Source organism: Agelaius tricolor, unplaced genomic scaffold, assembly GCF_023055355.1.
Source record: "Agelaius tricolor isolate 1412-34295 unplaced genomic scaffold, bAgeTri1.0.p SCAF_20, whole genome shotgun sequence".
In the NCBI taxonomy this organism is placed as follows: domain Eukaryota; kingdom Metazoa; phylum Chordata; class Aves; order Passeriformes; family Icteridae; genus Agelaius; species Agelaius tricolor.
The window spans coordinates 3,893,278-3,916,094 of NW_027269280.1; the positions used below are offsets into that span (position 1 = coordinate 3,893,278).

A 22,817-nucleotide genomic window follows, 5' to 3' on the forward strand; every position below is an offset into this window, starting at 1 on the left:
GGTGGCACCGGTGTCACTCAGGTCTTTGTTTTGCCCGCAGAATGTGTGCACCAAGTGTGGGGTGCAGACCACCAACAACCGGCCCCAGGCCATCTGGCTCTGCAAGATCTGCAGCGAGCAGCGGGAGGTGCGTGTGGCCCCTGTCCCCTCCGTCCCTGCTGTCCCCTCTGTCCCTGCTGTCCCCTCTGTCCCCACACCTCCAAGACAGGCCCGACTCAGCCTCCCAGGGGCCTCCAGCACCACCCAGCCTCACCCAGCAGCTGTTTGAGTGTGGTTCTTACAGGGTGGTTTTGTTTTCTACACAAAATGATGTTTCATTTCATGAAAACAGAGCTCTGGGGCTCCAAGGAGCTGTTGAGGGCAGAGATTGGCTGCTGCAGCATGAGCCAGGGCGTTAATTGATTAATTAATGAGCGGGATGGGCTGCAGGGTGGGGGTGTGGGGTCGCTGGAGGAGGACCACAGTGGTGTGAAGCCCTGAGAGGCCTGGCCCTGCTCCCACAGGTGTGGAAACGCTCCGGTGCCTGGTTCTTCAAGGGTTTGCCCAAGCAGATGCTGCCACAGCCGATGCCCATCAGCAAGAAGGGACCCCAGACCCCGAGCGAGCCCTGCCCGGCCGAGCCGCCCGCCCCGGACCCCAAACTCCCCTCCCGGGCACCCACCCGAGGTAGGTGAGAGCAGGGGCTGCCCCCAGCACTGCCAGCGAGGCTCTGGGGCTCCTTCCCGTCCTCAGCATGGGAAAATCCTGGGGGAAAAGCATCCAGAGCAGTCGTGTGGCTGCTGCCTGTGTCCTGAAGGGGGTGGCAGTGGAGCTGGAGGTGTTTGATCCAGGTTTTATCCAGGTGGGGTTGCAGGGCATCCTCGAACAAAGCAGCCCCGGGTGGGGATCAGGGCCCAGCTGAGAGTTTGGGCAGTGCCTGGGTAGGGATGTGGTGATGGGGAAGCCTTAAAAAAATAGGGACAAAACAGGGAAATCTGGGAAAACAGTGGCAGGTGTCCCGGGATGGGGCTGGGGGTGCGTGGGCCGCAGCTTCACCCCCTCTCGCTCTGTTTGTGCCCCCAAGGCCAGGCGGATGCCGAGGACACCGAGGGTAAGCACCGGCCTTTGTCCCCGCCCTGTGCCCAGCCCGTCCCTGCCTCCTTCTCTTCCCAAGGCTTTTTCCCACCCAGTTTCCCTCGGGATGCTGCAGCAGGATCGCTCCTTGCTGCTGCTGCCGCCCACCCTGCGGGGGTCTGGGTTATCCCGGGGTTATCCCAGGGTTATTCCAGGGTTATCCCGGGGCTTCCCCACCTCCCGCACACGCCGGGGCTGAGCCGCTGCCGCTCCGGAGCCGCCTCCGTGGGTGTTGGGTCCTGCTGGGAGGGGCAGGTGGGTTTTGTGTTTATTTTTTTTTTGTTGTTTTTTTTTTTCCGGTTATTTAACCAGAAATCCTTGGAAAACCTCCCAGGGAAAGTTGAGGAGGCTCGTGGGGGCTTGTGCCTGCCTGTGGGGGATGGAGCAGCCCAGCCTTGTGCTGTGCATGGCGCAGCAGTGGCTTGTTCTGGTTGTTCCTTGCACCCTCTGGCACTTCCAGTGGTGGAATCATTCAGTTTGGAAGAGCCCTCAAAGCTCATGGAGTTCAATAATTCCTCCAGCCCTGCCAAGGCCACCGCTGACTGATGTCCCCAAGGGTTCCATCCACGCTGCTGTTAAATCCCCACACAGGGACAGGGACTCCTGGGCAGCGGTGTTAGGGTTGGACAATCCTTCCAAGTGAAGAAATTTTCCCTAATATCCAACCTAAACCTCCCCAGGCATAACCTGAGGCCATTTCCTCTTGTCCTGTTGCTTCTTGCCTGGGAGAAGACCCTGACCCCCACATGGCTCCTGTCAGGGAGGTGTGGAGAGCGAGAAGGTCTCTCTGGGAGTTCATTTTGAGTAACAGCCCCCATTTTCACACTTCCACATGGAATGCCAAGGGGATAAGGATCTCCGATTCCCCTCCAACACCTTGTGCTCCTCATCTGGGCAATAATTAAATTGGGAGCAGCACAGTGGCTGCAAACTCTCCTCTTCCTTGGCTCCATGGAAGAGGCAAAGGGGGGCTGAGGGGACACTTCCCGCCTGGAATGGTCCCCTCCATCCCACCCTTCCTTTTGCCCAAGTTCTGATTCCCCCAGCTGACGATCTCCCTCTTCCCATGCAGCAGCAGTTGGGGGAAGCACTTAATTAAGGCAATTTAATCACTCCCCTAGCCGGTGCCTTAAACCTCCCAGCCCCAAGGGCAGCTTTTATTAATCCCGACGGCTCCTGGAGTCGGGAAGGCTTTGCCAGCTCCGCACGTCCCTCCCGGTGCTCAGCATGCTCCTGCCGTGCCCATGATTTTCCTACAGCTCCCTTGGAAAATTATTTACTGCACGGCTCTCTCTGCACCACGGGGCTCCTGCTCCTGGATGCTCATTTCCCCCCTCCCTCCCTGCTCTTCAGCATTCCCGGTGTTTTTCCCTCTCTCCCTCCTCCTTTCCCCCCTACAATCTGTTGCTTTGTCCTCGCGCCCGGTGACCCTGAGAGCCCAGCCAAGGAGAAACAGCCCATTTATGTCACGGCAAAGATTTATCCCTGGCGTCTCCAGCAGCAGCCAGGTGAGCGCCGAGACCTTCCCCGTCGCGTCCGCGGGGTCGCCATCCATCAGCCCGGAGCGCCGGGCTGGGATGGATCCGCTGGGACTGCCGGATCCCTGGATGGAAGGGAGAGGCAGAGGCAGCTGCCACGGCTGTCTCCTTAATAAATGGGAGATGATCAGCTGAAGGAAAATAGGATCCTCCACACCCCCCACCCCCCCCCCCCCGCCAAATCCCAGGAATGTGGAGCTGTGGTGCCATCAGGGGTTTGTTTGATGGGAGCTGAGGATCGGGTGGTGGATACCTCAGGCCTTGTTTCTCCGTGTCCTCGGGGATTTCCTGTGTGCAGGTTTGCAGGTTTGATGGTGCAAAGCCCTCCTGCCGCAGTGCCCGGAGCTCAGCTCGGAGGTGCTGCTGCAGTGGCCGTGCCCATTGTCCCCCCGCTGCTGGCACCCAGGCCAGGGATGGCAGCTCGCTTTTCCAGCCTCACCGCTCCTTTCTCCCTCTCCCTGCAGGCACCGAGGGCACAGCGGCCGCCCGGGGGAGCCGCAAAGCAGCCGAGGGCCGGCCAGGTCCGGGTGGCAACGAGGACACCGCTGGGGACAGCGACAGCCGGGACTACGCTGAGAGCGGCGTCAGCAGGAGCCCCGGTGAGCGCGGAGCTGCTCCTGCATCCCTGGACGGGACAGATGGGGGGACACAAAGCCGGGAGCCATCTGCGGGTGCTCTCTGCTGATCGTCCCCTGTCCTTGCAGGTGTGAAGAGAACCAACTCCGTGCAAGGCCAGCGGCCGCCCCCGCCGGCCACCGCTGCATCCGCCGCTGGATCTGCCCCGGCAGCGGCGCCACCCGCAGGTGGGATGGGATGGGATGGGATGGGATGGGATGGGAGCACGGCCAAGGGTTCTGTCCCTGGGGACACCCCACGGGCTCAGTGTGGTGGGAGAGGCCACCAGGGGATGTCCCAGGCACTGATGCCGCCTCTGTGTCCCCAGCTGCAGCGGCAAGGCCAGGTCCCGGGGGTCCCGCCCGCTTCCCGGACAGACAAGGTAAGCCCGGGCTGGCTGCGGGCTCCGGGGGGCACCGCGGGCCGGGGCTAACGGGGTCCCTCCCGCAGCGAGCCCCCCGGAGCCGGCCCGTGGAGCTGCCAGGGAGGAGCGGGGAGGGGGCCTGGCTGCGCCCCCCGGCAGGGAGGACAGGCCAGGCTGGCAGCCCCCTGCCCCCAGCCAGCCCCCGCCCGCAGCCGCCGCCCCGCAGAGGCAGCAGCAGCAGCCCCGAGAGGAGGAGGAGGAGGATGCCAACAGCTACGACTCGGATGAAGGCAGTATGTACCCGGGAAGGGAGGGAGTTTCTTTGGGAAGTGTGGGATTTGGAGGAGGTTGCTGGGTGGGTGTCCAGCAGGGAAAGTCCTTGGGGAATGATGCTTCCCTGCCAGGCTCGGATTTGAGGGGGAGGATCTGTGGTAGAACATCCTGGGTGGGAAGAGCTGCTGGGGTCGGGATCAGGTGCTTGGATTGGAGCAGCTGATGCCCTCTGTGCCTGCTCTTCATCCCTGGGATGAGCACGAGCCTGAGCTGGTTTCCAGAGAGCCAAGACAGGAGCCAGGTGCTGAGCCCAGCCTTGGGAGGAGATGCTGTCCCGAGATGCTGGAGCAGGGTGGTCCAGGGTGGAATTGCTGTGGGAAGGGTTGGTTGTGTTACTCCTCCCTTGCCTGCAGAATATTGGAATCAGCTCCAGAGCCCCAGGCTGCTCTCCCTGGGCAGTCCCTGCCCTCCAAAGCTGTGCAGAGCTCCCGAATCCGCCTGGATTTGCGGCGGTTTGGCCGCTGCCAGCGCAGTGTCACTGCATTAAACAGCTTTTACATTTGACCCGCAAATCTTCCCAATTATTACTAATCGGGGATGATTAAATGCAGTTATTGGCTGTGGTTTTAACGAGGTTGTTTCCTCCTCTTCCCTCGCTGTCAGCCACGCTGGGAGCTCTGGAGTTCAGCCTGCTCTACGACCAGGACAACAGCTCCCTGCACTGCACCCTCATCAAGGCCAAGGCAAGAGCTCCTCTTTCCCCCCCCTTTTTCCTAAATTAAATCCATCTGGCTCCCAGTTTCTCTGGTACAATGGGAAGGAAGCCATGTGGCTGCTGGCAGAGGCTGCTCCCTTGGGAGGCTCCAGGCACAGCTGCTCCTGGCTGGGGAGGGCTGGGGGGCTTTTCCTTGTGTGGATCCAAGAGATCTGTGGGAGTGGTGATGCCCTTGAACAGTCCTCCCAAGAAACTGCCCCATCCCTGGAAGTGTCCAAGGCCAGGTTGGAGAGGGTTTGGAGCAGCCTGGGACAGTGGAAGGTGTCCCTGCTTGTGGCAGGGGGTGGAACTTGATGGTATTTGAGGTCTCTTCCAACCCAAACCATCCTGTGATTCCACAATGCTGATTTTTCCTGGGATGGGTTGGTTCAGCACATCCTGGCACCCACAGCTGCTCGGGGCAGAGGCTCTTGGGTCACTGAACACATTTTCTCTTTGCGTTTTTCACGAGCAGATTTTTCTCTTTGCTGAAGGAGAATTCACATCCTACATTTCCTTTATCCTTTTTTTAGGGCTTAAAACCAATGGATTCCAATGGCCTGGCTGATCCCTATGTGAAGCTTCACCTCCTGCCTGGAGCCAGCAAGGTGAGGCTCTGCCAGGTTTGGTGCTGGGGATGGAGCAGAGGTTTCTCAAATCCCCCTCAGATCAGATTTTCCCTGTTGATTTCTTTGCTCGCTGCTGTTTTCCCTGGGGGTGTCTCTGAACAGGGAGGATGCTCCCAGATGCTCTCCCAGACCCGAGGAACAGCTCATCCTGCAGGCAGGAATCTGCTCAGGGATGGAGGGAAGCTCCAGAGGAGGCATTGCTGTTAATGCATCACAAAACATCTGCCCAAAAATCTAATTATGCCCAGGGCTGGAATTATCCATTTGCTTGGAAGCTGCAGCACGTTCTTGGTGGAGCTGTGGGGAGAGAACCGGGGGGAAACTGTGGCTCCATCCTGGAAATTCCTGGAAATCTCCCTGCCCAGCCCAGCTGAGCTGATCTGGGTGGGCAAATCTTGAGGAAGGAATGACCACCAGCAGTGCTGGCTCTTTGCTTAGAGGGTACAGCAGAGTTCTGCTCAGAGGAACCAGGAGTAAAACCGGGGGAAAACTGATGCAAAGAAATTGGATTGATTTTACAGCTTTGCTTTATGCACAGGGACACCTGGTCTTGTTTGGAGGAAATCCAGGTGTGATGTTGGGAATTGCTTTGATATCTACTGCTCTCATTTGCTGATATTTATTTTAATTATTTTTTAAGATTTTGAATGTGTGGTTGCGAAAGACACTCAAGCAAAGTGACAGCTCCTCAATCCCCCACTGTCACCTCCTTTAGACCATGAGAGCTGTGACCTGAGCCCTCACATCCTGCCCTGGACACCTTTCCCCCTCTCCTTGAGGGAATAAACTCCAGCGAGTGACAAAATCCAGTCTCTCCCAGCCACCCCATGTCACCAAATCCCTGGTGCTTGTGCAAAATTCCACCTCAGTGCTCCCTGCAAGCTCACCATCACCCAGCTGTGCCAGCTGTGATGGGGCACCCCTGCCAGGAGCTGGGATTTGGGCAGGGAGGAATCCTGGGCTATTGGAATATCACCAATATTGCAGGCGGGATGTGCCTTGGCTTGTCTGGCCCCTGTGGCTGAACCAAATAGCGGAAACTGTGGAGTTTCACCCCACAGACACTTTGGGCTGGCTGGGTGTGTGGTGTTTCACCCCACAGACACTTTTGGCTGGCTGGGTGTGTGGTGTTTCACCCCACAGACACTTTTGGCTGGCTGGGTGTGTGGGGTTTCACCCCAGGGACACTTTTTGCTGGCTGGGTGTGTGGGGTTTCACCCCAGGGACACTTTTTGCTGGCTGGGTGTGTGGTGTTTCACCCCACAGACACTTTTGCCTGGCTGGGTGTGTGGTGTTTCACCCCAGGGACACTTTTGGCTGGCTGGGTGTGTGGTGTTTCACCCCACAGACACTTTTGGCTGGCTGGGTGCTGCAGCTGGGCACGTGGAGATGAGTCCAGGCCTGCAGGAGCTCTGGTGGTGCTGGGATGGAGCTTCCTCCCGTGGAGGGTCTATTCCTCAGGTTTCCCTCTGTGGAGAAGGCAGTAGTGAAGGAAAGGAGTCGGTTCTGATGCAGGGTTTGGATCCAGAGCTTTATTCTGGCCTCTGAATCCAGCACCAGCTCCAACAGAACTCCCTGAGCCCGTGGCTGCTGCTCCTTTAACCCCGGGGAGAGGGGCAGGAAGGGGCAGGGAGGCACCAAGCAGGGACAGGAGGGGAGCGACAAAAGGACACCCGGATGGCCCCAATGCCCCCCAAGGGTAGAGGGCATCCTTTGGATCTGCCAATCCCTCCACGCCCTTCTGGAATGCCAGGACTGACAGGCAGTGCTGGGAGGGGAAAGGAGAGGAGACGGACACACCTGGGAGGGAATTATCAGGGGAGGGACCCGGGATTCTGGTGTAAACCATGAAGTCAACACTGATTCCCCTGTGTTTGTGTGACCCCACAGTCGAACAAGCTGAGGACGAAGACGCTGCGCAACACTCGGAACCCGGTGTGGAACGAGACCCTGGTGTACCATGGCATCACTGACGAGGACATGCAGAGGAAAACCCTCAGGCAAGGCCAGCAGGAGCCCAGGGGTCCCACAGGGTGGGGCTCGGGGTGTCCTCACTCACCCAGGAGTGCACTGGGGGGTTAGGGCTGTGAGAAAAACGCGGTTTTGGGTTAAAATCAACGTGGTTTTGGTCATCTGGATGGTTCTTTGGAGAGAGGAGAACTGGCATTTTGAACTTTTCGTTTAATAGTAGATTATTGATTATACTGATTTTTATCATTGTAGAGATAGATGTGCATCTCTGCTGATTTGACAATAGCCCAGAAAAACACTCCATATAGATATCTCTTAAAATTTATGGCTCTTTCTCCCCTCAGAAAACTTAAAACTTCCACCTCTTGATTTCTTGCCCATCACAAAGCAAATATTTTAAAATGTTGACTTTTTTTTTTTTTTTTGAAGATAGAAATTTGGGGGTTGATGGCTGTTGGTCAGAGAAAATCCACATCAAGGGTGGGTTTGGGGGGTTTTGTTTTGTTTTTCCCTCTCCCCAGCAGTGCCCCTGGAGTCGGGCACTGCTCCAGCCTGGTTATGTTCCCTTTTCCCTCTTCCCTCCAGGATCTCCGTGTGTGACGAGGACAAATTTGGCCACAACGAGTTTATTGGAGAAACCAGAGTTGCCTTGAAAAAACTCAAAGCCAACCAGAAAAAGAACTTCAACATCTGCCTGGAGAGAGTAATAGCAGTGAGTGTCGGTGCAAATTCCTTCTGTTCCCCTTGGAAATGGCACCTGAGGGGTGCAGGGAGGGGCTGGAGGTGCCTGGCTTCCCTGGCACCTTCTGGAGTTGCATTCCCACCTGTGCCTGGGCTGATGTGACATCCCAAGGCCAGGAGATAAGATCCTGGTGGGAATCCATGGGAAGTGACCCCAGGGCCTGCTCCTGTTGGCACTGCCAGCCCCTGGGGGTGGATGTCACCGTGGTGGAGGGGACAGGGTGCTCTGTCCCCTGTTGAATCCACTGGGATGGAGCAGATGGAGATTCCTGAGGTCCTCCTTGCACTTTGGAGTGCAGTGCAGGAGCTGGGCTGCATGCATTCCTCTCCCAGTCACTCATGGCATTCTCCTTGTCCCTTTCCCATCCCAGACGAAGCGCGCCGGAACAACCGGCGCATCCCGTGGGATGGCTCTGTACGAGGAGGAGGTGAGTCCTTGGAGCAGGACAAGCTCCATGCATGTCCTTTCCACCATCCCTTGTGTACAACCCCGTTGTTCCCCTGTCCTGGAGATCCCACATTCCCTGGTATCCATCCCATCCCTCCTCCTCCACGCCGAGTTTTCCCTCCTGATGCAAGAGAGGTTCCTTGGCACAAGAGATGGCTTTGGAGGGCAGTAACTGAAAGAGAACAGGGAGAAAGAGGAAAAATTAGAAAGATATAGTGTTCAAAGCCAGCTCTGATCTTAATTTTTTGTTTGCTTGCTGCACCTTCGTTCTGAATGGAATTATCAAATAGGCAATAATAACCCAAAATAAAAATAAATAATAAACAATTATATATATACACCCACATAGCTGACATAAATTATAATTAAAATGCAGTCTGCTCGTAGAACACAAAATTAATTTCAAACAAACAAACAAAAAACTGACTGAAAACTTGACTCTGAAAACTGCACTCTGATCTGACAGAAGCTCGGCCAGGAGAAGGAAAAATTAAGGCAAACAGCTGAGCCAGAGGAGAGATGTGAGGAAGGAAACATTATTGCCACATTTGACGCCCACCTCTGTGGTGGTGTTCACAGGGGTCTCAGGATGAGGGAAGAGATGAGAATCTTGACTCCATGTTTCAGAAGGCTGATTTATTATTTTATGATATATATTACATTAAAACAAAATTATATACTAAAACTATACTAAAAGAATAGAGAAAGTATTTCATCAGAAGGCTGGGAAAGGAATAGAAAGGAAAATGGAATGATAATAAAATCTTGTGACTGACCAGAGAGTCCGAGACAGCCGGACTGTGATTGGCCACTAATTAAAAAACAACCACATGAGACCAATCACAGATCCACCTGTTACATTCCACGGCAGCAGATTATCGTTGTTTACATTTAATTTCTGCGGCCTGTCAGCTTCTCAGGAGAAAAAGATCCTAAGGGAAGGATTTTTTTCCCACAAAACACATCCGTGAGACGCCTCTGGCGGGTGCTCCTGCAGGTGGATCGCGGAGGGGACGTGGAGGAGCGCGGGAAGATCCTGGTGTCCCTGATGTACAGCACCCAGCAGGGCGGGCTCATCGTGGGCATCGTGCGCTGCGTGCACCTGGCGGCCATGGACGCCAACGGATACTCGGATCCCTTCGTCAAGCTGTGAGTGAGCCGGGGCTGGCTCCGGGCTGGAGCCGCCTGCTCTCCTTCCTCTGGAGCCAGTGACGGAAATTCAGGGCAAACCCGGTGTCATCCTGCGGGTCCTGCTTGAGCCTCACCTCTGGTGGTGTCCCCAGTGTGGGTGGTGTTGAGCCAACCCTTGGGTCTGTCACTCCCCAATGCCCAAATCCCTGTGGTTGCCTCATGGAGAATCCCAGAATTGTTAAAGGCTGCGAAAGACTTCAGGAGTCCAAGCCTTGACTGATCACCTTGTGTCTGCAAGCAGAGGGCACGTGGGGGATGTGGGGTGGGTTTGGGGCTGGTGTCTAACACCCAAAACTTCCAACACCCAAAACTTCCAACACCCAAAACTTCCAACACCCAAAACTTCCAACTACTGACACCCAAAACTTCCAACACCCAACTTCCCTGCGATCCATGTGAGTGGGATTCCCACCCATGACTCACCAAGGGCATGGTGGGACTCCAGGGACAGTGGAAGCTGGAGGACAGGGAGTTCTTCTCTCCACCTCTGACCCACCCTGGCTGCAGGACAGAGGTGGCTCCATGTCCCTCCATGCCCTGCCTGCTGCCCCATAAACCCACATGGCTCCTGGGAATGTGGGGTTTTTATCCTGACCTTGTGAGCTGCACCACAGAGAAATCCCTGCAGCCATTCCTGGTGGGGTTTTTGCTCATATTTTTTTCCTTTGCCTTTAGAAAAAAACCTCTGTTCTCCCTAAAACTCATTCAGTGACTCTCATGTTGAACATATTCTGCTCCTCGTTTTGTAGCTCAGTGGAGCTGAGCAGGTTCCCTTCCCAGTCTCTCTTTATTTGTTGCATTTTCCATTTCCAGAAACAGAAGATGGTGGCTTTACATTTTTAAATCAGTGATCTAATTAATCCCAGCCCTAAATTGAGTTCTGGATCTGCAGCCAGGCTGCACAGCCCCAGCCCCACACTTTTCCCACATTCTCTGGAAGGTGGGAAGAGAGACTGGCTCTAAATAAATCTCTTCCAGCTCAGAAGCTCACTTTTTAAGCTTATGAACTCCCACTGTTCTTGCACTTGAATTTTGAGCTGTTTTCTGTTGCCCCCAGTTGGCTGAAACCCGACATGGGAAAAAAGGCCAAGCACAAGACGCAGATTAAGAAGAAAACATTGAATCCTGAATTTAACGAGGTATGGATGGATATTTTTTATATTATTAAATCAATTCACTGAGTGCTGTGTTGAGTGGAGGAGGTGGAAGACAAACTCCCCAAGCTTTGGCTCTTTGCTCAAGCTCCTTTCCCACTCCTGTGCCCAGGAATATTTTGGGAATGATTTTGCCATGGCAGCACCACACACCCTGAAAGCTCCCTGCATCCCAGCTGGGGATGTGGGTGGGATCAGCATTCCTGGGGGTGGAAACTGGAAATTCTCCACTGGTGCTGCTTTGATGGGACACCTGGAAAGGGCTCATGTAGGTGCAAGGGGTGAGCTCAGCTCCTGGAAAAAGAGGTTCCACAGGGAAGGAGCATTTTTCCTTCATTAATTACATTTTCACCATCCTCTCCTTGGATTTTGAATCCAGGCTCTGCAGAGATCAGGCCCAACCCCTTAACTGCAGCTTTTAGGGTGTGTGTTTTCCTTTCTGCAGGAGTTCTTCTATGACATCAAACACAGCGACCTGGCCAAGAAATCCCTGGACATTTCCGTGTGGGATTACGACATCGGGAAATCCAACGACTACATCGGTGAGCCACGGGCTGGGAGGCTCTGCCCTCTGGGGCAGGGTTTGGTGCCTGGGATGGGGTTTGCTGGATGGGAGGGGGGCGTGGGTCACCTGCCCAGGTGGGATGATGGCATCTGGTGGGTGCACCCCCCACACTGCCCCCCCTGCAGCATCTTTTGGGCTGGAAAAGCGTCTCTGTGGCGTTTCCATTAGATTTTTGAGCCAGGAGATGGAAAAGGCATTGCAGGGTGTGAGGTGTGTGCCCATGGCAGTATTTCCTGGACACCAGCACCACTGTGGTTATGACTCCATGAGAGGATAATCAATGCAACTCGCTCGAGGTCACCAAATGTGGCAATGTTCTTCACTCAGGGCTCACTAAATGTTGAATTTGCAAGGCAATCTTGACATGGGAAGAGATGAGAATCTTGACTCCATGTTTCAGAAGGCTGATTTATTATTTTATGATATATATTATATTAAAAGAAAATTATATACTAAAACTATACTAAAAGAATAGAAAGAAAGATTTCATCAGAAGGCTAGAAAAGGAAAGAAAAAAAAATAATAAAATCTTGTAACTAACCGGAGAGTCTGAGACAGCTAGACTGTGATTGGCCATTAATTAATGTGATTGACCACTAGTTAAAAACAACCACATGAGACCAATCAAAAATGCACCTGTTACATTCCACAACAGCAGATAATTACCATTTACGTTTCGTTTCTAAAGCCCCTCGGCTTCTCAAGAGAAAAAAATCTTGGCAAAAAGATTTTATTCATAAAACATGCCCATGACAGCACCACCTCTGGTTACAAACTCTGCTCTTGTCCCCTTTCCCCAGGCGGTTGCCAGCTGGGAATCACGGCCAAGGGTGAGCGCTTGAAACACTGGTACGAGTGTTTGAAGAACAAGGACAAGAAGATCGAGCGCTGGCACACCCTGCAGAACGAGAACCACGTGGCCAGTGATTAAAGGGAGCCTCTGCCCAGCCCTCCCTGCCCTCTGCCACACCCCTGCAGGTCCCTGGTGTCCCTGGTGTCCCTGGTGTCCCGTCTTCCAGCGCAGCCACGCCTTGCTACAGCCTCTGATCCCAGGGTCCTCCTCCTCCAAGCCCCCTCCGTCCTCCCCTCCGCTGGAAACTCCCCCAGATCTTTTCTATTCTCCTTTATTTATTTTCAGCTGGGGAAGGGAGGCTGTTGAGTTCCCCTGGTGTGTAATTTTGGCAAGCAATAGTTCCCTCCTGACTGTTCCCCCCTCTCTCTCTCTCTCCGTTCCCGTCGCGTTTCCGACGCTCTGTGTCCCTCCAGCCTCCGCTCCTCGCGTCTCCCCGAGGGGAGATGGGAGTGCTGGGCTTGGGAGCATCAGCCTGTCCTTGCTTGTGTGATCTCAATACCTCAGTTGCAATAAGGAAAAAGCTCCTTGGCTTTGGTGTGGGTGTCACCGTCGCCTGGTGTCCGTGTCGTCGTGGTTAGGCCAAAAAACCGGTGCCACCGGTGTCATCCTGCGAGTCCTGCTTGAGCTTCACCTCTGCTCTGGCCCACCTGAGCAATCTTGTGGCACATCCTTTGCTGAGAAGATCCACCACCAACACCATAACAGCGACAAGGAGGGTTTAGGGAGCTCTGCGCTCGCAGGGGACCAGGTGTGGGTTGGTTTTTGTCCTTTCGCCCGAGGAGTTCGGGGGCGCCGCTGCTGTAGGAGTCCAGCTGTGTTTTAGGGTTGTGACTACCTCCTCCTCACCTCTGAGCTGTGTAGTAGTGACTGGCCGAGCCCTGAAGGGGTCCCAGGTCCCCTCAGACCCCTCCTGTTCCCAAGGATTTTCTGTTCCTCAGGAGGGAAGCTGAGGGAGCTGCTGCTTCCCTCCAGCCCCCTGATGTGTGTGCAAGGATTTTTGCTTTAAACAACCACAGCTCCTGGAATTAGCTGGAACAATCTGAGCTCTTCCAAACTTGGGTTGTTTTGGTTTGGTTTTCTTTTGCTTTTCCCAGTTTTCTGCACAAGAACCCTCAGCCTGCACTTTAAGGACGGCCTGGAGCTGTTGGATCTGGTCTGGACAGCAGGAGGCACAGACTCTCTGCAGCTGCTGCTGCTGGGCTCTGGAGCCATTCCCTGGCTCTGGAACCATTCCCTGGCTCTGGATCACCCCAGGCCCTGTGGATAGGAGCACTCTAAGCACTATGGAATATATGGGATTTTTTTGTCACACTGAGCATGGTGTGTGAAACGTCCCCCCAAGCCCCCCGCACCCTCTGCTGCTGCCCTCTCTTTGGGTTGGATGAATTCTGTTTTCCTGGTATTTTCTTTGTCTCCAGCCCCCAGCAGAACTTGCTGATGTGCCCTGAGTGTCCCCAGCCCTGAGTGTCCCCAACCCCTCTGTGCTGAGCTGGCCCAGGCTGGCACAGGCTCCCCCCTCCTTGGATCTCCAGGTGGGAAAAGCCAACCCAACCCACCCCAGAGGGTCCAGCCAGAGCTGGGAATCCTCTTCCACCACCCCAGGTGATGTGCTGGTGCTCATGGCTTGGCTTGGGGTGCAAAGGAAGAAAATACCTGGAAATTTTCCCCTTTTCCATGGAATTTTTGCCTCTGTGCCAGTCAGGGTAGAATCCCTGAGCCACCCTGGCCAGGACCAGACTGAAACAATCTTCTTTTTTAATAATTATTAATTATAATTAATATAATATAATTTTTTTGGACTGTTCCCCTCTGCACGCCATGGTGAAGCCTCCCTGCTCCAGGCCCAGCTGAGCTGTGGGATGGTGGGATCCAGGATGGGATGGTGGGATCCAGGATGGGATGGTGGGATCCAGGATCAATGGTTGGACTCTCCCTTTTCCAACCTCAATGACTCCAAGCTGCCCCCACCCTTTCCAGAGGGATGGATCTGACCCAAACTTTCCTGTTCATGCCCAGAGCAGCCCTTGGGCACAGAGCTGTGCTGGGGAAATATGTGGCTGAGGGTAAAAAAAAAATCTTTTAAAATCATTATTAAAGCAATTCCTTAATTTCTCCCAGTCCTGCAGCAGCCCAGCCTCCTTTGTATGTGCAGAACAACTCACTTAAGGTTACCCTTTTCCCATCCTGTATTCCCATTCCCTGTTCAGCCTGCTTTCTTTGGGAAAAGGATACTCAGATCATCTCTTTGCACCTCCAAAAATCAAGTGCAACTTGCCAATCTCCTCAGTAATGTGCAAAACCACAGCCCTGGTCTCTGCCCCCTCCTCTTCTCAGTTTTTCTGATGGTAATTCCTTCCCTGAATGACTTCTTTTTGTTGTAAATAAAGCATGCACCTATGGATTGGGAATGGTGAAAAACAAACAAACAAACAAACAAAAAAAAAAGGCAAAAAAAAAAGAAAATTAAAAGCCTCTTCTACTGCTGTTTGCATTCAGACTCGCATGCAGTGATTTTACAGCCAAATATCAGTTTACAACTGTTAAAGACAAGAAGAAAACCTTACACAGGAATTAGAAATCCTCCAGTCTTCCGCTGCATGCAGCACAACATCCTCTCTTGATGTGGTATCTAATAAAGTGAGACTATTGGAAAAGAACAAAAAAAAAAAACAAACAGATTTTTGGCTTCTTTCATTCGTTATGGGAACAGGAACCTCATGGGGTGGACAGAGGGCCTGATTCTGGGAATTCCTGGTGGGTTGGGGCTGCTGGAATTGGGTTGGGTTGGAGATGCTGAGAAGTTTGGGGTGGCTGGGAGAGAGATCCTGGCTCAGGATAACAGGAATGCGTGGTTTTGGGAATATCCTGGGTAAAATAGTGCAGGTTTAAATCATCCACGGGCTCCTCTTGCTTGGTGCCTGGGAGTGAAAGCCCTGAGGAAAAGCAGCAATGGTGGTGGGAGAATTTTTTTCCCCCCCAGTTCCCTCTCACCCCCAGTTTGGGAAGGAGACGCTGCTCCCTTGGGGGGTGGCAGCTCCAACCAAGAAAGGATTTCCTTTTATTTGTTCCCTTTTATTTGTTTCCTTTTATTTATATATTTTTATTTCCTTTTATTGGGGCGTTTTTAGGCTCAATTCCCAGGGCAGGGCTGGTGGGTGTCACAGACACATTTTATGAAAAATCCTTTTGCCGGGACTTTTTCCTCCTGAGAAGCTGAGAGGCCTCAGAAACGAAATGTGAACAATGGTTATCTGCTGCTGTGGAATGCAACAGGTGCATCTGGGATTGGTCCATGTGAATTGTTCTTAATTAATGGCCAATTGCAGCCCAGCTGTGTCAGGACTCTCTGGTCAGTCACAAGATTTTATTATCATTCTTTTCTATTCTTTGCTAGCCTTCTGATGAAATCCTTTCTCTTTCTTTAGTGTAGTGTAGTATAGTTTTGGTATATCAATGTAATATGATATGATATAATAATATAATACAATATAATATAATATAATATAATATAATATAATTAAAATATAATTAATATATAATTAATATTATATAATAATATTGTATATCATAATATGCAGCATATCATAATATACATTATATCATGATATACATTACATCATAATACACATTATATCATGCAATAATAAATCAGCCTTCTGAAACACGGAGTCAAGGTTCTCATCTCTTCCCTCGTCCTGGGACCCCTGCGAACGCCACCACAGGTGGGAGCCCCTGCTCGCAGCCCTGGGTGGGGACATGGCCCCTCTGTGTCCCCCCCGGCGGTGGCCGGGCCGGTGGCGATGCCCAGAGACAGCAGCAGATGTCACTGGAGCTCCAGGCACGGAGCGGCGAGGAGGTGCCGCAGGGATGTCCCGATATTTCCAGGAATTTGGGAATTTTTGGGGCGACCGCTCCTTCTGCCGCTCGAACCTTCAGCGGCAGGGATGAGTTGAGGCTTTGTCCTCGGGGAAAAACCTTCCCAGCAGCCCTAAAATTGAGCTTTAACTTCTTTTCGATGTTTTTGTTTTTTCAGCGTTGCGTTCTCCTCATTCATTTTCCCTCCTCTTTTCCATTTCCAGCAGAGAAATCCCAGGGGAGGAATTCCAGTCCCATCCAGGACCTCCCAGCCAAGGAATCCAACCCAGGAGGTCCCAGCAGAGACCATCCAGCTCCAGAGGAAGACTGGGGTGAGGATTCTCTGGGATGAAGCTGCTGTGGTGTTTGCTGATAAAGCAGAACCAGCCGTGGTTGTGAATTCCTGCGTGGAAAATTATTCCAAAGAGGGATTCTGCTCAAATCCATGGGAATAAAGGAGGAGCATTTATTCCCTCTAATTCCTGTTTCTCCTCCCATTTTCTTCTCAGCCTCTCCAGAAGGAATGGCAAGCTGGGCTCGTTCAGGACCATCCTTTGAATGTCCTGATCTGTCGGTGGCTCCCCAGTTTTAATTCCAGCTCAGCACATCTGAGCCACTCTGCTCTCCCAGCCCCTTTCCTCCTGTGCTAATTGGATTTGCTCCTTTGGAGCAATCAAAATCTGGATTCTCATCCTGGTGCTGGCCAGGCCGGGCAGGAGCAGGAATTCACAGGGGTTGGGAAATCAGTTCCAGTTTGCTCTTCACCCAGGGGGCTGGGAAATGGGGGTGGCAGCAGCACCTTCAGCAGCTGCCAGCACCTGAGGCAGGTCCTTGGCTGCTCTGGGAGAGGGGCCAGGACCATCCCTGGGGAAAAGCCATGGGATGCAGGTGTTGGCAAAGTCTTGGGCTCTCCTTCCACCCCTGTGAAATCCAGTGTGGCCAAGTGGCTCCTCTCCAAGGCTCCCGTGGCTCCAGGAGGTCACAGCAGCACCCACTGACCCAGCTCATGCCCTGCCCTGCTGTTTTCTGCTTGCCTCCTGTGGCATAATTCATCAAAAATTCCATTTTATGGAGCTCTCCTCATCTCCTGCCTGATCCTTGGGCATCAGGAGCGGGAGAGAAACCTTCCCTGGCTTCCCAGCTCCTGGGGGGGAAAAAAATAAAATAAATAAACCAAGCTTTTCCTCTTTAGCATTTCACTTAAAAAACAGAGGAGCTCAAATAAATAAATCCCTCCTCTATCCGCTTTGGAGCCCAGCTTTTCCAAAAGCCAGCAGGGAGAAATCTCTTTATCTCCCAGGGCAGAGATAACAATGTAATTAGGAGCTGGGATCAATGGCTTTCATCTCATCAGCCCTCAGCCTCAAATAAATGGTTCTGTTCCCACCCCTCCTCTGGGCTGCTGGCCACTGCAGTGCTGAGGGTCTTTCTGCCATCTGGAGAGGCCATGAAGATTTTCCTGGGAGGAAAATCTGAATTTTGGGATGTTTATTCCACAGGGGAACGCTGGATCTTGAGTGGGAGAGGCCAGTGGAGACGCTCAGGGGGTGCTCAGCTCCTCCTGTGCCAGTGAAATTCGGAGCTGTGTTTGAGTGGTTTGAGAATTTCTTGACTTTTTTGAGGAAGAAAAATCCAGACAGTAAATATCAGCTTTTTTTATTGCAGGCAGCAGAATGGGAGTGCAACTTACAGCAATTGGAGAGAGGAGTGGTCAGCAGCTGCCATCAATCCCAGATTCCAACAGACTCCACACTCCAAGAAAAGTAGCATGGCATAATGGGAAGGGAATTGGAAAAGAAAAGGGAACCTGATTAAGCCCTGCTTGAATATTAACTGGGCACAATGGTGACTGGTTTATACTGGGAGAGAGCCCAGGAGGTGGAGCCAGAGTGAGGGATGCACCCTGTGTGGGGGTGTTTGGGATGGGATGGGATGGGATGGGGATGGGATGGGGATGGGTTGGGATGGGATGGGATGGGATGGGATGGGATGGGGATGGGGATGGGGATGGGGATGGGGATGGGGATGGGATGGGATGGGATGGGGATGGGGATGGGGATGGGGATGGGATGGGATGGGATGGGATGGGGATGGGATGGGATGGGATGGGATGGGATGGGGATGGGGATGGGGATGGGGATGGGATGGGATGGGATGGGATGGGATGGGATGGGGATGGGGATGGGGATGGGGATGGGAATGGGATGGGATGGGATGGGATGGGGATGGGATGGGGATGGGGATGGGGATGGGGATGGGATGGGATGGGGATGGGGATGGGGATGGGGATGGGGATGGGATCTCCAGCACTTGGGAACTGTCTCAATGCCAGGCTTAGCTGGGATCATTTGTGCACCTGCCTGTGCTGCCCAGCGTGGAAGGTGGCATTTCATTAGAAACAAGCACAAAAATCCAACCTTTTCCACCCTGCTCCCATCATCCCCTGGCTTTGCTTCCATGGTTCCGCTGTTTTCCAGCCAACACCGCTCCGTCCCAGCCTGGCTGTGGTGCTGAGCTCACCTCAGCTGTTCCTGGGGACTGCGTTGCAAAGAGCAGGACACAGGGAATGGGTTTGAACTGGGAGAGGGTGATGTTATCCCCAGCAGGGGTGAGAAAGGGATCACTCTCTCCCAGTCCCTGCCACGTGGATCCACCCCTTTCCACCCTGCTGCTGCACCAAGAGCTGGAAAAATTGCATTTTTCCTGAATCCAGGAGGGTTCTGATCAGCTGGGAATGGAAAATGTGCCTGGCCAGGAGCAGGATGAGAGCTGGGGAGCAGCAGGTGCTGCATCCTCTGCGTGGGGACGCAGCCACAGCTCCTCTGGGGACATTCTGGGAATGCTGGGCAATGAAAGCAAGGCCCACGCCAAAGGTCACGGATGGATTGGGAAGATCAGGATGCCAGCACCTGCCTTCCAAGCTGGCTGGAGCAGCTGGAATGAGGCTGGAAAACTGCAGTTTTCTGCTTTCAGAGATCTGAGCAGCTCCCTGAATCCATTTGGGTTGCAGAGATAACGGATTTCTCAGGTTTGCTGGGAAAAATCCCCACAGGCTCCTTTCAAAAGCTGTCTGAACAGAAAGGGAATAAAAGCTGTGACAGACAAAAAGGAGGGGGAAAAAAACATTAGTTTAGTTCAGGTCAAAGGGAATTGCCACTGAGAAGCCTTGGGGGTGTTTGTAAACAGGATGGGCCGAATTTGAGAGGGAAGGAGCCTGAGAAATTCGCGGGTGTCTCTGTCACTCGTCTTTGTCCCCTGATGAGGGTCAGCACCGTTAATTAAGGGCCAGCCGGGCAGAGCCCAGGAGCTGATCGGTATCTCCCTGATAAGAGCCCTGTCATGGAAACCCTGAGTGCCGCAGCCAAGATCTCCAGAGCCTCGGCAAATCAGGGCTTTATTCAGCCTCCAACAAAGAGTATTTTCCTTTTAAAATCCGAGTTATTCAGCTCCGTGTGACTCCTGCTCCTTTGTAAAGGCAGGTGGCACTTCCAGAGGGGGAATTCAGGCTCTGCCTTATCTCCAAAACTCTCCCAAAGGATGAGTTTCCAGGAGCTCTCACCTTGCTGGAGCTCACACCTTTCATCCCCCGCTGCTCTCAGGGTGTTTTAAATGTCTTGGCCTTGCAAATTGGCTGTGATCGAGCAGCTGGAAAGTTTTCGGGGAAACAAGGCTTTGGAGACCGGCAGGAAAAGCGGGAATGCAAACCTGCCTGAGGGGAAAGCTGCTCTGCCAGGTGTAATCAGGGTGGGTTGAAAAATGCGCCCCTTCCATCCCCTCAAGGGCTCAGGGTGGGGTTGGACGGGGCTTGGAGCAACCTGGGACAGTGGAAAACAACGTGGGGGGGGGGGAATGGGGTGAATTTTAAATTCCTTCCCAACCCCAAATTTTTTCCTGGGATTCGCGGAGGGAGCAGAACAAAGCAAAGCCCGTTAAGGAGGCGCTGAATTAAAAACCCGGGGAAATGGGAAAATAAAGCCCAGCAGGTCCCTGGGAAGGGCTCAGAGGAGCTGGCAGGCTCCGGTGCACCGGGATAACCCCGAGGCAGAGCTGCTTTCCCGGAGTGGGAATCTTATCGATCTCCTTTGTTGTACAAGCGCCGCTGACGTGGTGATGTTTGGCAGCGGCGTTAACACTGAAACATGAGCTGCGCTCGGGCCTCGTTATCTTTAATTGTTCGAAAAATGACCCGGGCACGGCGTTGGTGCCCTGGAAATCATCCCGGGGAGGCGGGGGAGGCGCTGGCGCAGGTTGGGAACCCGCTGGGGGGACACGAGCGGGGGTCACTGCACCTTTTCCCAACCCCTGGAATCTCCGGGTCCTGCAGCGGCGGCTGAAGGGGCTGGGAGGTGCCCTGAGCTCATGGAAGTGGCCACTGGCTGCTGTCTCCAGGGCAGGGTGTGAAAAACGCCGAGCGCTCGGTTTTGAAATTTTAAAAGTTTAATAGCGATAAAATGGTTTATAAAAAAATAGTAATACAATTAGAGTAGTAATAATTTGGACAAATTGAATTAGGACAATATGAGACAATAAATACAAAGAGGTACGGACAGTCCGGGTTCGTTTTTCTGGGCAGCAGGAGCCCGAAAAAGGACCCACATTAACAGAGCATTAACCCTTAAAAGAAATGGCCTGTTGCATATTCATACACCTCATATATGATGCATAAATTCCATTCAAACACAGGATTCTGTCTGGGCAGTGTCAGCTTCTTCCTCCAATCCTAACAGCGCCTTGGAGGCGAGAAGAAGTTCGTTTCTTCTGATAAGAGGGCCATAAATTCTTCTTCTCTGAAAGATTCAGGTGTCCTGTGGCTGCTGTCTCACTGCGAGTCCTTTCTTTAAAAAAAGTATCCCACATAGCATCGTTTCTATTTTAACATTTTTTATGACCTAAAACTATATTTAACACAGTACTTAATAGAATTAATACAGCATTACTTTCTAACACAACACACATAATATTCATTTTAATATTTGACGAAAGCCAATCATTAAATACATGCATTTTTTACAGGTGGCAACAGGGCCACCCATCCGTGGGACAGCTGCTGGTGGCGGCAGCACAATGTTTATCCATCCCCGGTTGTTTTCCATGTCTTTTTTCCCTAATTAACTTGAAACCCTTGTCAGGATCCCACGCAGGGGCTGGGGAGAAAGGCAGAGGGAGCTGGGGTGCGCTGACATTTAATTCAGGCGAGGATTTAAGGATTTACGCTGAAATGGAGTTTAAAATTCCTTCCCTGGTGCCAACCAGCTGCAGCCAAGATCTTGGGACAGCCGTGGTTGGGGAGTGCTGGTCTGTCCCTGGGATGGGGAGGGTTTACACCCCAGATATTCCGGATTTTGGAGAGGGATCTGACACCTCTTTAGGCTGCCACGGGCACTTGGGGCAGGTCCCTCTCTCCACATTTTGTTTTCCCCTTTTGGGGGATGGTGGGGTGGGAATTCATCCCTTTGCTTCAGCTCCTGGAAAATCACTCCCTGCCTGAATGTGATGACCCAAACTTGCACCTCCTTAACCCTTAAATGCCGGTGAATTTGTGGAAGGGCCGCAGATGCATTGGGAGGAAATTTTCAGCATTAGTGTGGCAAGGAGCCTTTTAAACACCCCCGCTTATTTACTGACGGCTTTGTGCCTCAGCGTGGAAAGGAAACGCAGCAATTTATTGACTTTTGGTTTTCCCCCCAGTTTTTTATTCAGATATTTTCGGCAGATACTCCTCAGGCCGTGGATCTCTCACTGCTGAGCTCACAGCAGCAGCAGCAGATCCTGGATGGATCTTCCTGATCCACGGAGCCATTGGGATGCTCGGGATGTGAGCCAGCCCCGGGATGGGATGCAGGGAGGGCGCTGCCGCAGGAGCCGGCTCCAGGTGCATCTTCCCGAGTCCTCTCTTACTCCAGAGGCGAATTCCTCTTGGAACTGAATAATCCCGGCTCTGCAGAGCTGCCGCTGCCGCCGGGAGTGGCAACGAGCCGGCGCTGCGGAGCTGGGCTCGGCAAGCCGGGAATTCATCCTTTCCCCCTTCCCGGCGATGCCACCCCGACCCTCGGGGCATGTCCCCTTCCCAGGAGGACCAAGCTGCGCGTTGGAGCCCTGGGGCCAGGTTGGATGGGCCGGGACGCGGCGCTGGCGCGGGAAATCTGCTCCTTTGGGATGCGGGTGGTGCCGCGGCCTTGGGGACCCGAGGTGGCTCCAGGACAAGGAGCAGCCAGGGGCTGATAGACAAATAAACCCTGTCCACAGGTCCTGGTCACCATGTCCAGGTGTCCCCAGGGCTGGAGCTCAGACACCTCGGGCTGTCCCTGCAGCATCCCTGCTCCTTTGCTGCTGTCCCTGCCCTTCGCATCCTGCTGCTCTCCCGGGATTCCTCTTGGCTGTGGATTTCCAGGGAGTGTTTCCAGCATTGTGTGATGCAGGAACAGGTGGAGAGCGGGAGGGTTTGTCACTAAACTGGGAAGCAGGAGCCTGGGGAGTGCAGCTTTGTGCCCTCCGCGCGCCTGTCCCATTGTCCCATGGATGGATGGATGGATGGATGGATGGATGGATGGATGGATGGATGCATGGATGGATGGATGGATGGATGGATGGATGGAGACAGACCAAAACAATCTTTACTCCTTAGTGGATCTGTTCCTGCACCAATGGAGCTGGGATTGGGGTCCTGAGCAACACCTGGAATGCTGCACATTTATTTAAGGGATATCCAGGGGGGGATAATGGACTGACTATCCCATGGTTCTGGTGTCCACC

At 53.2% G+C, this 22,817-nt stretch overlaps 1 protein-coding gene across 4 annotated transcripts in view; it reads left to right on the forward strand.

Annotated features, from left to right (window-relative positions):
- Window positions 1-14,885, forward strand: part of RPH3A (rabphilin 3A) — a 32,228-nt gene extending 17,343 nt beyond the window's left edge. For 2 of the 4 annotated variants that reach the window (XM_071445175.1, XM_071445177.1), the window contains 16 exons: window positions 41-127; window positions 504-666; window positions 1,064-1,090; window positions 3,116-3,250; window positions 3,356-3,454; window positions 3,595-3,648; window positions 3,717-3,923; window positions 4,567-4,646; window positions 5,191-5,265; window positions 7,177-7,286; window positions 7,843-7,969; window positions 8,370-8,426; window positions 9,444-9,595; window positions 10,695-10,776; window positions 11,237-11,333; window positions 12,157-14,885. In XM_071445175.1, the coding sequence (XP_071301276.1) occupies window positions 41-127; window positions 504-666; window positions 1,064-1,090; window positions 3,116-3,250; window positions 3,356-3,454; window positions 3,595-3,648; window positions 3,717-3,923; window positions 4,567-4,646; window positions 5,191-5,265; window positions 7,177-7,286; window positions 7,843-7,969; window positions 8,370-8,426; window positions 9,444-9,595; window positions 10,695-10,776; window positions 11,237-11,333; window positions 12,157-12,287 (1,683 nt within the window). In that variant the 3' untranslated portion in view covers window positions 12,288-14,885. The remainder of the gene's footprint in view (window positions 1-40; window positions 128-503; window positions 667-1,063; window positions 1,091-3,115; window positions 3,251-3,355; window positions 3,455-3,594; window positions 3,649-3,716; window positions 3,924-4,566; window positions 4,647-5,190; window positions 5,266-7,176; window positions 7,287-7,842; window positions 7,970-8,369; window positions 8,427-9,443; window positions 9,596-10,694; window positions 10,777-11,236; window positions 11,334-12,156) is intronic. The other 2 variants (XM_071445176.1, XM_071445178.1) reach the window with 2 other exon arrangements.
- Window positions 14,886-22,817: the final 7,932 nt, after the last annotated feature.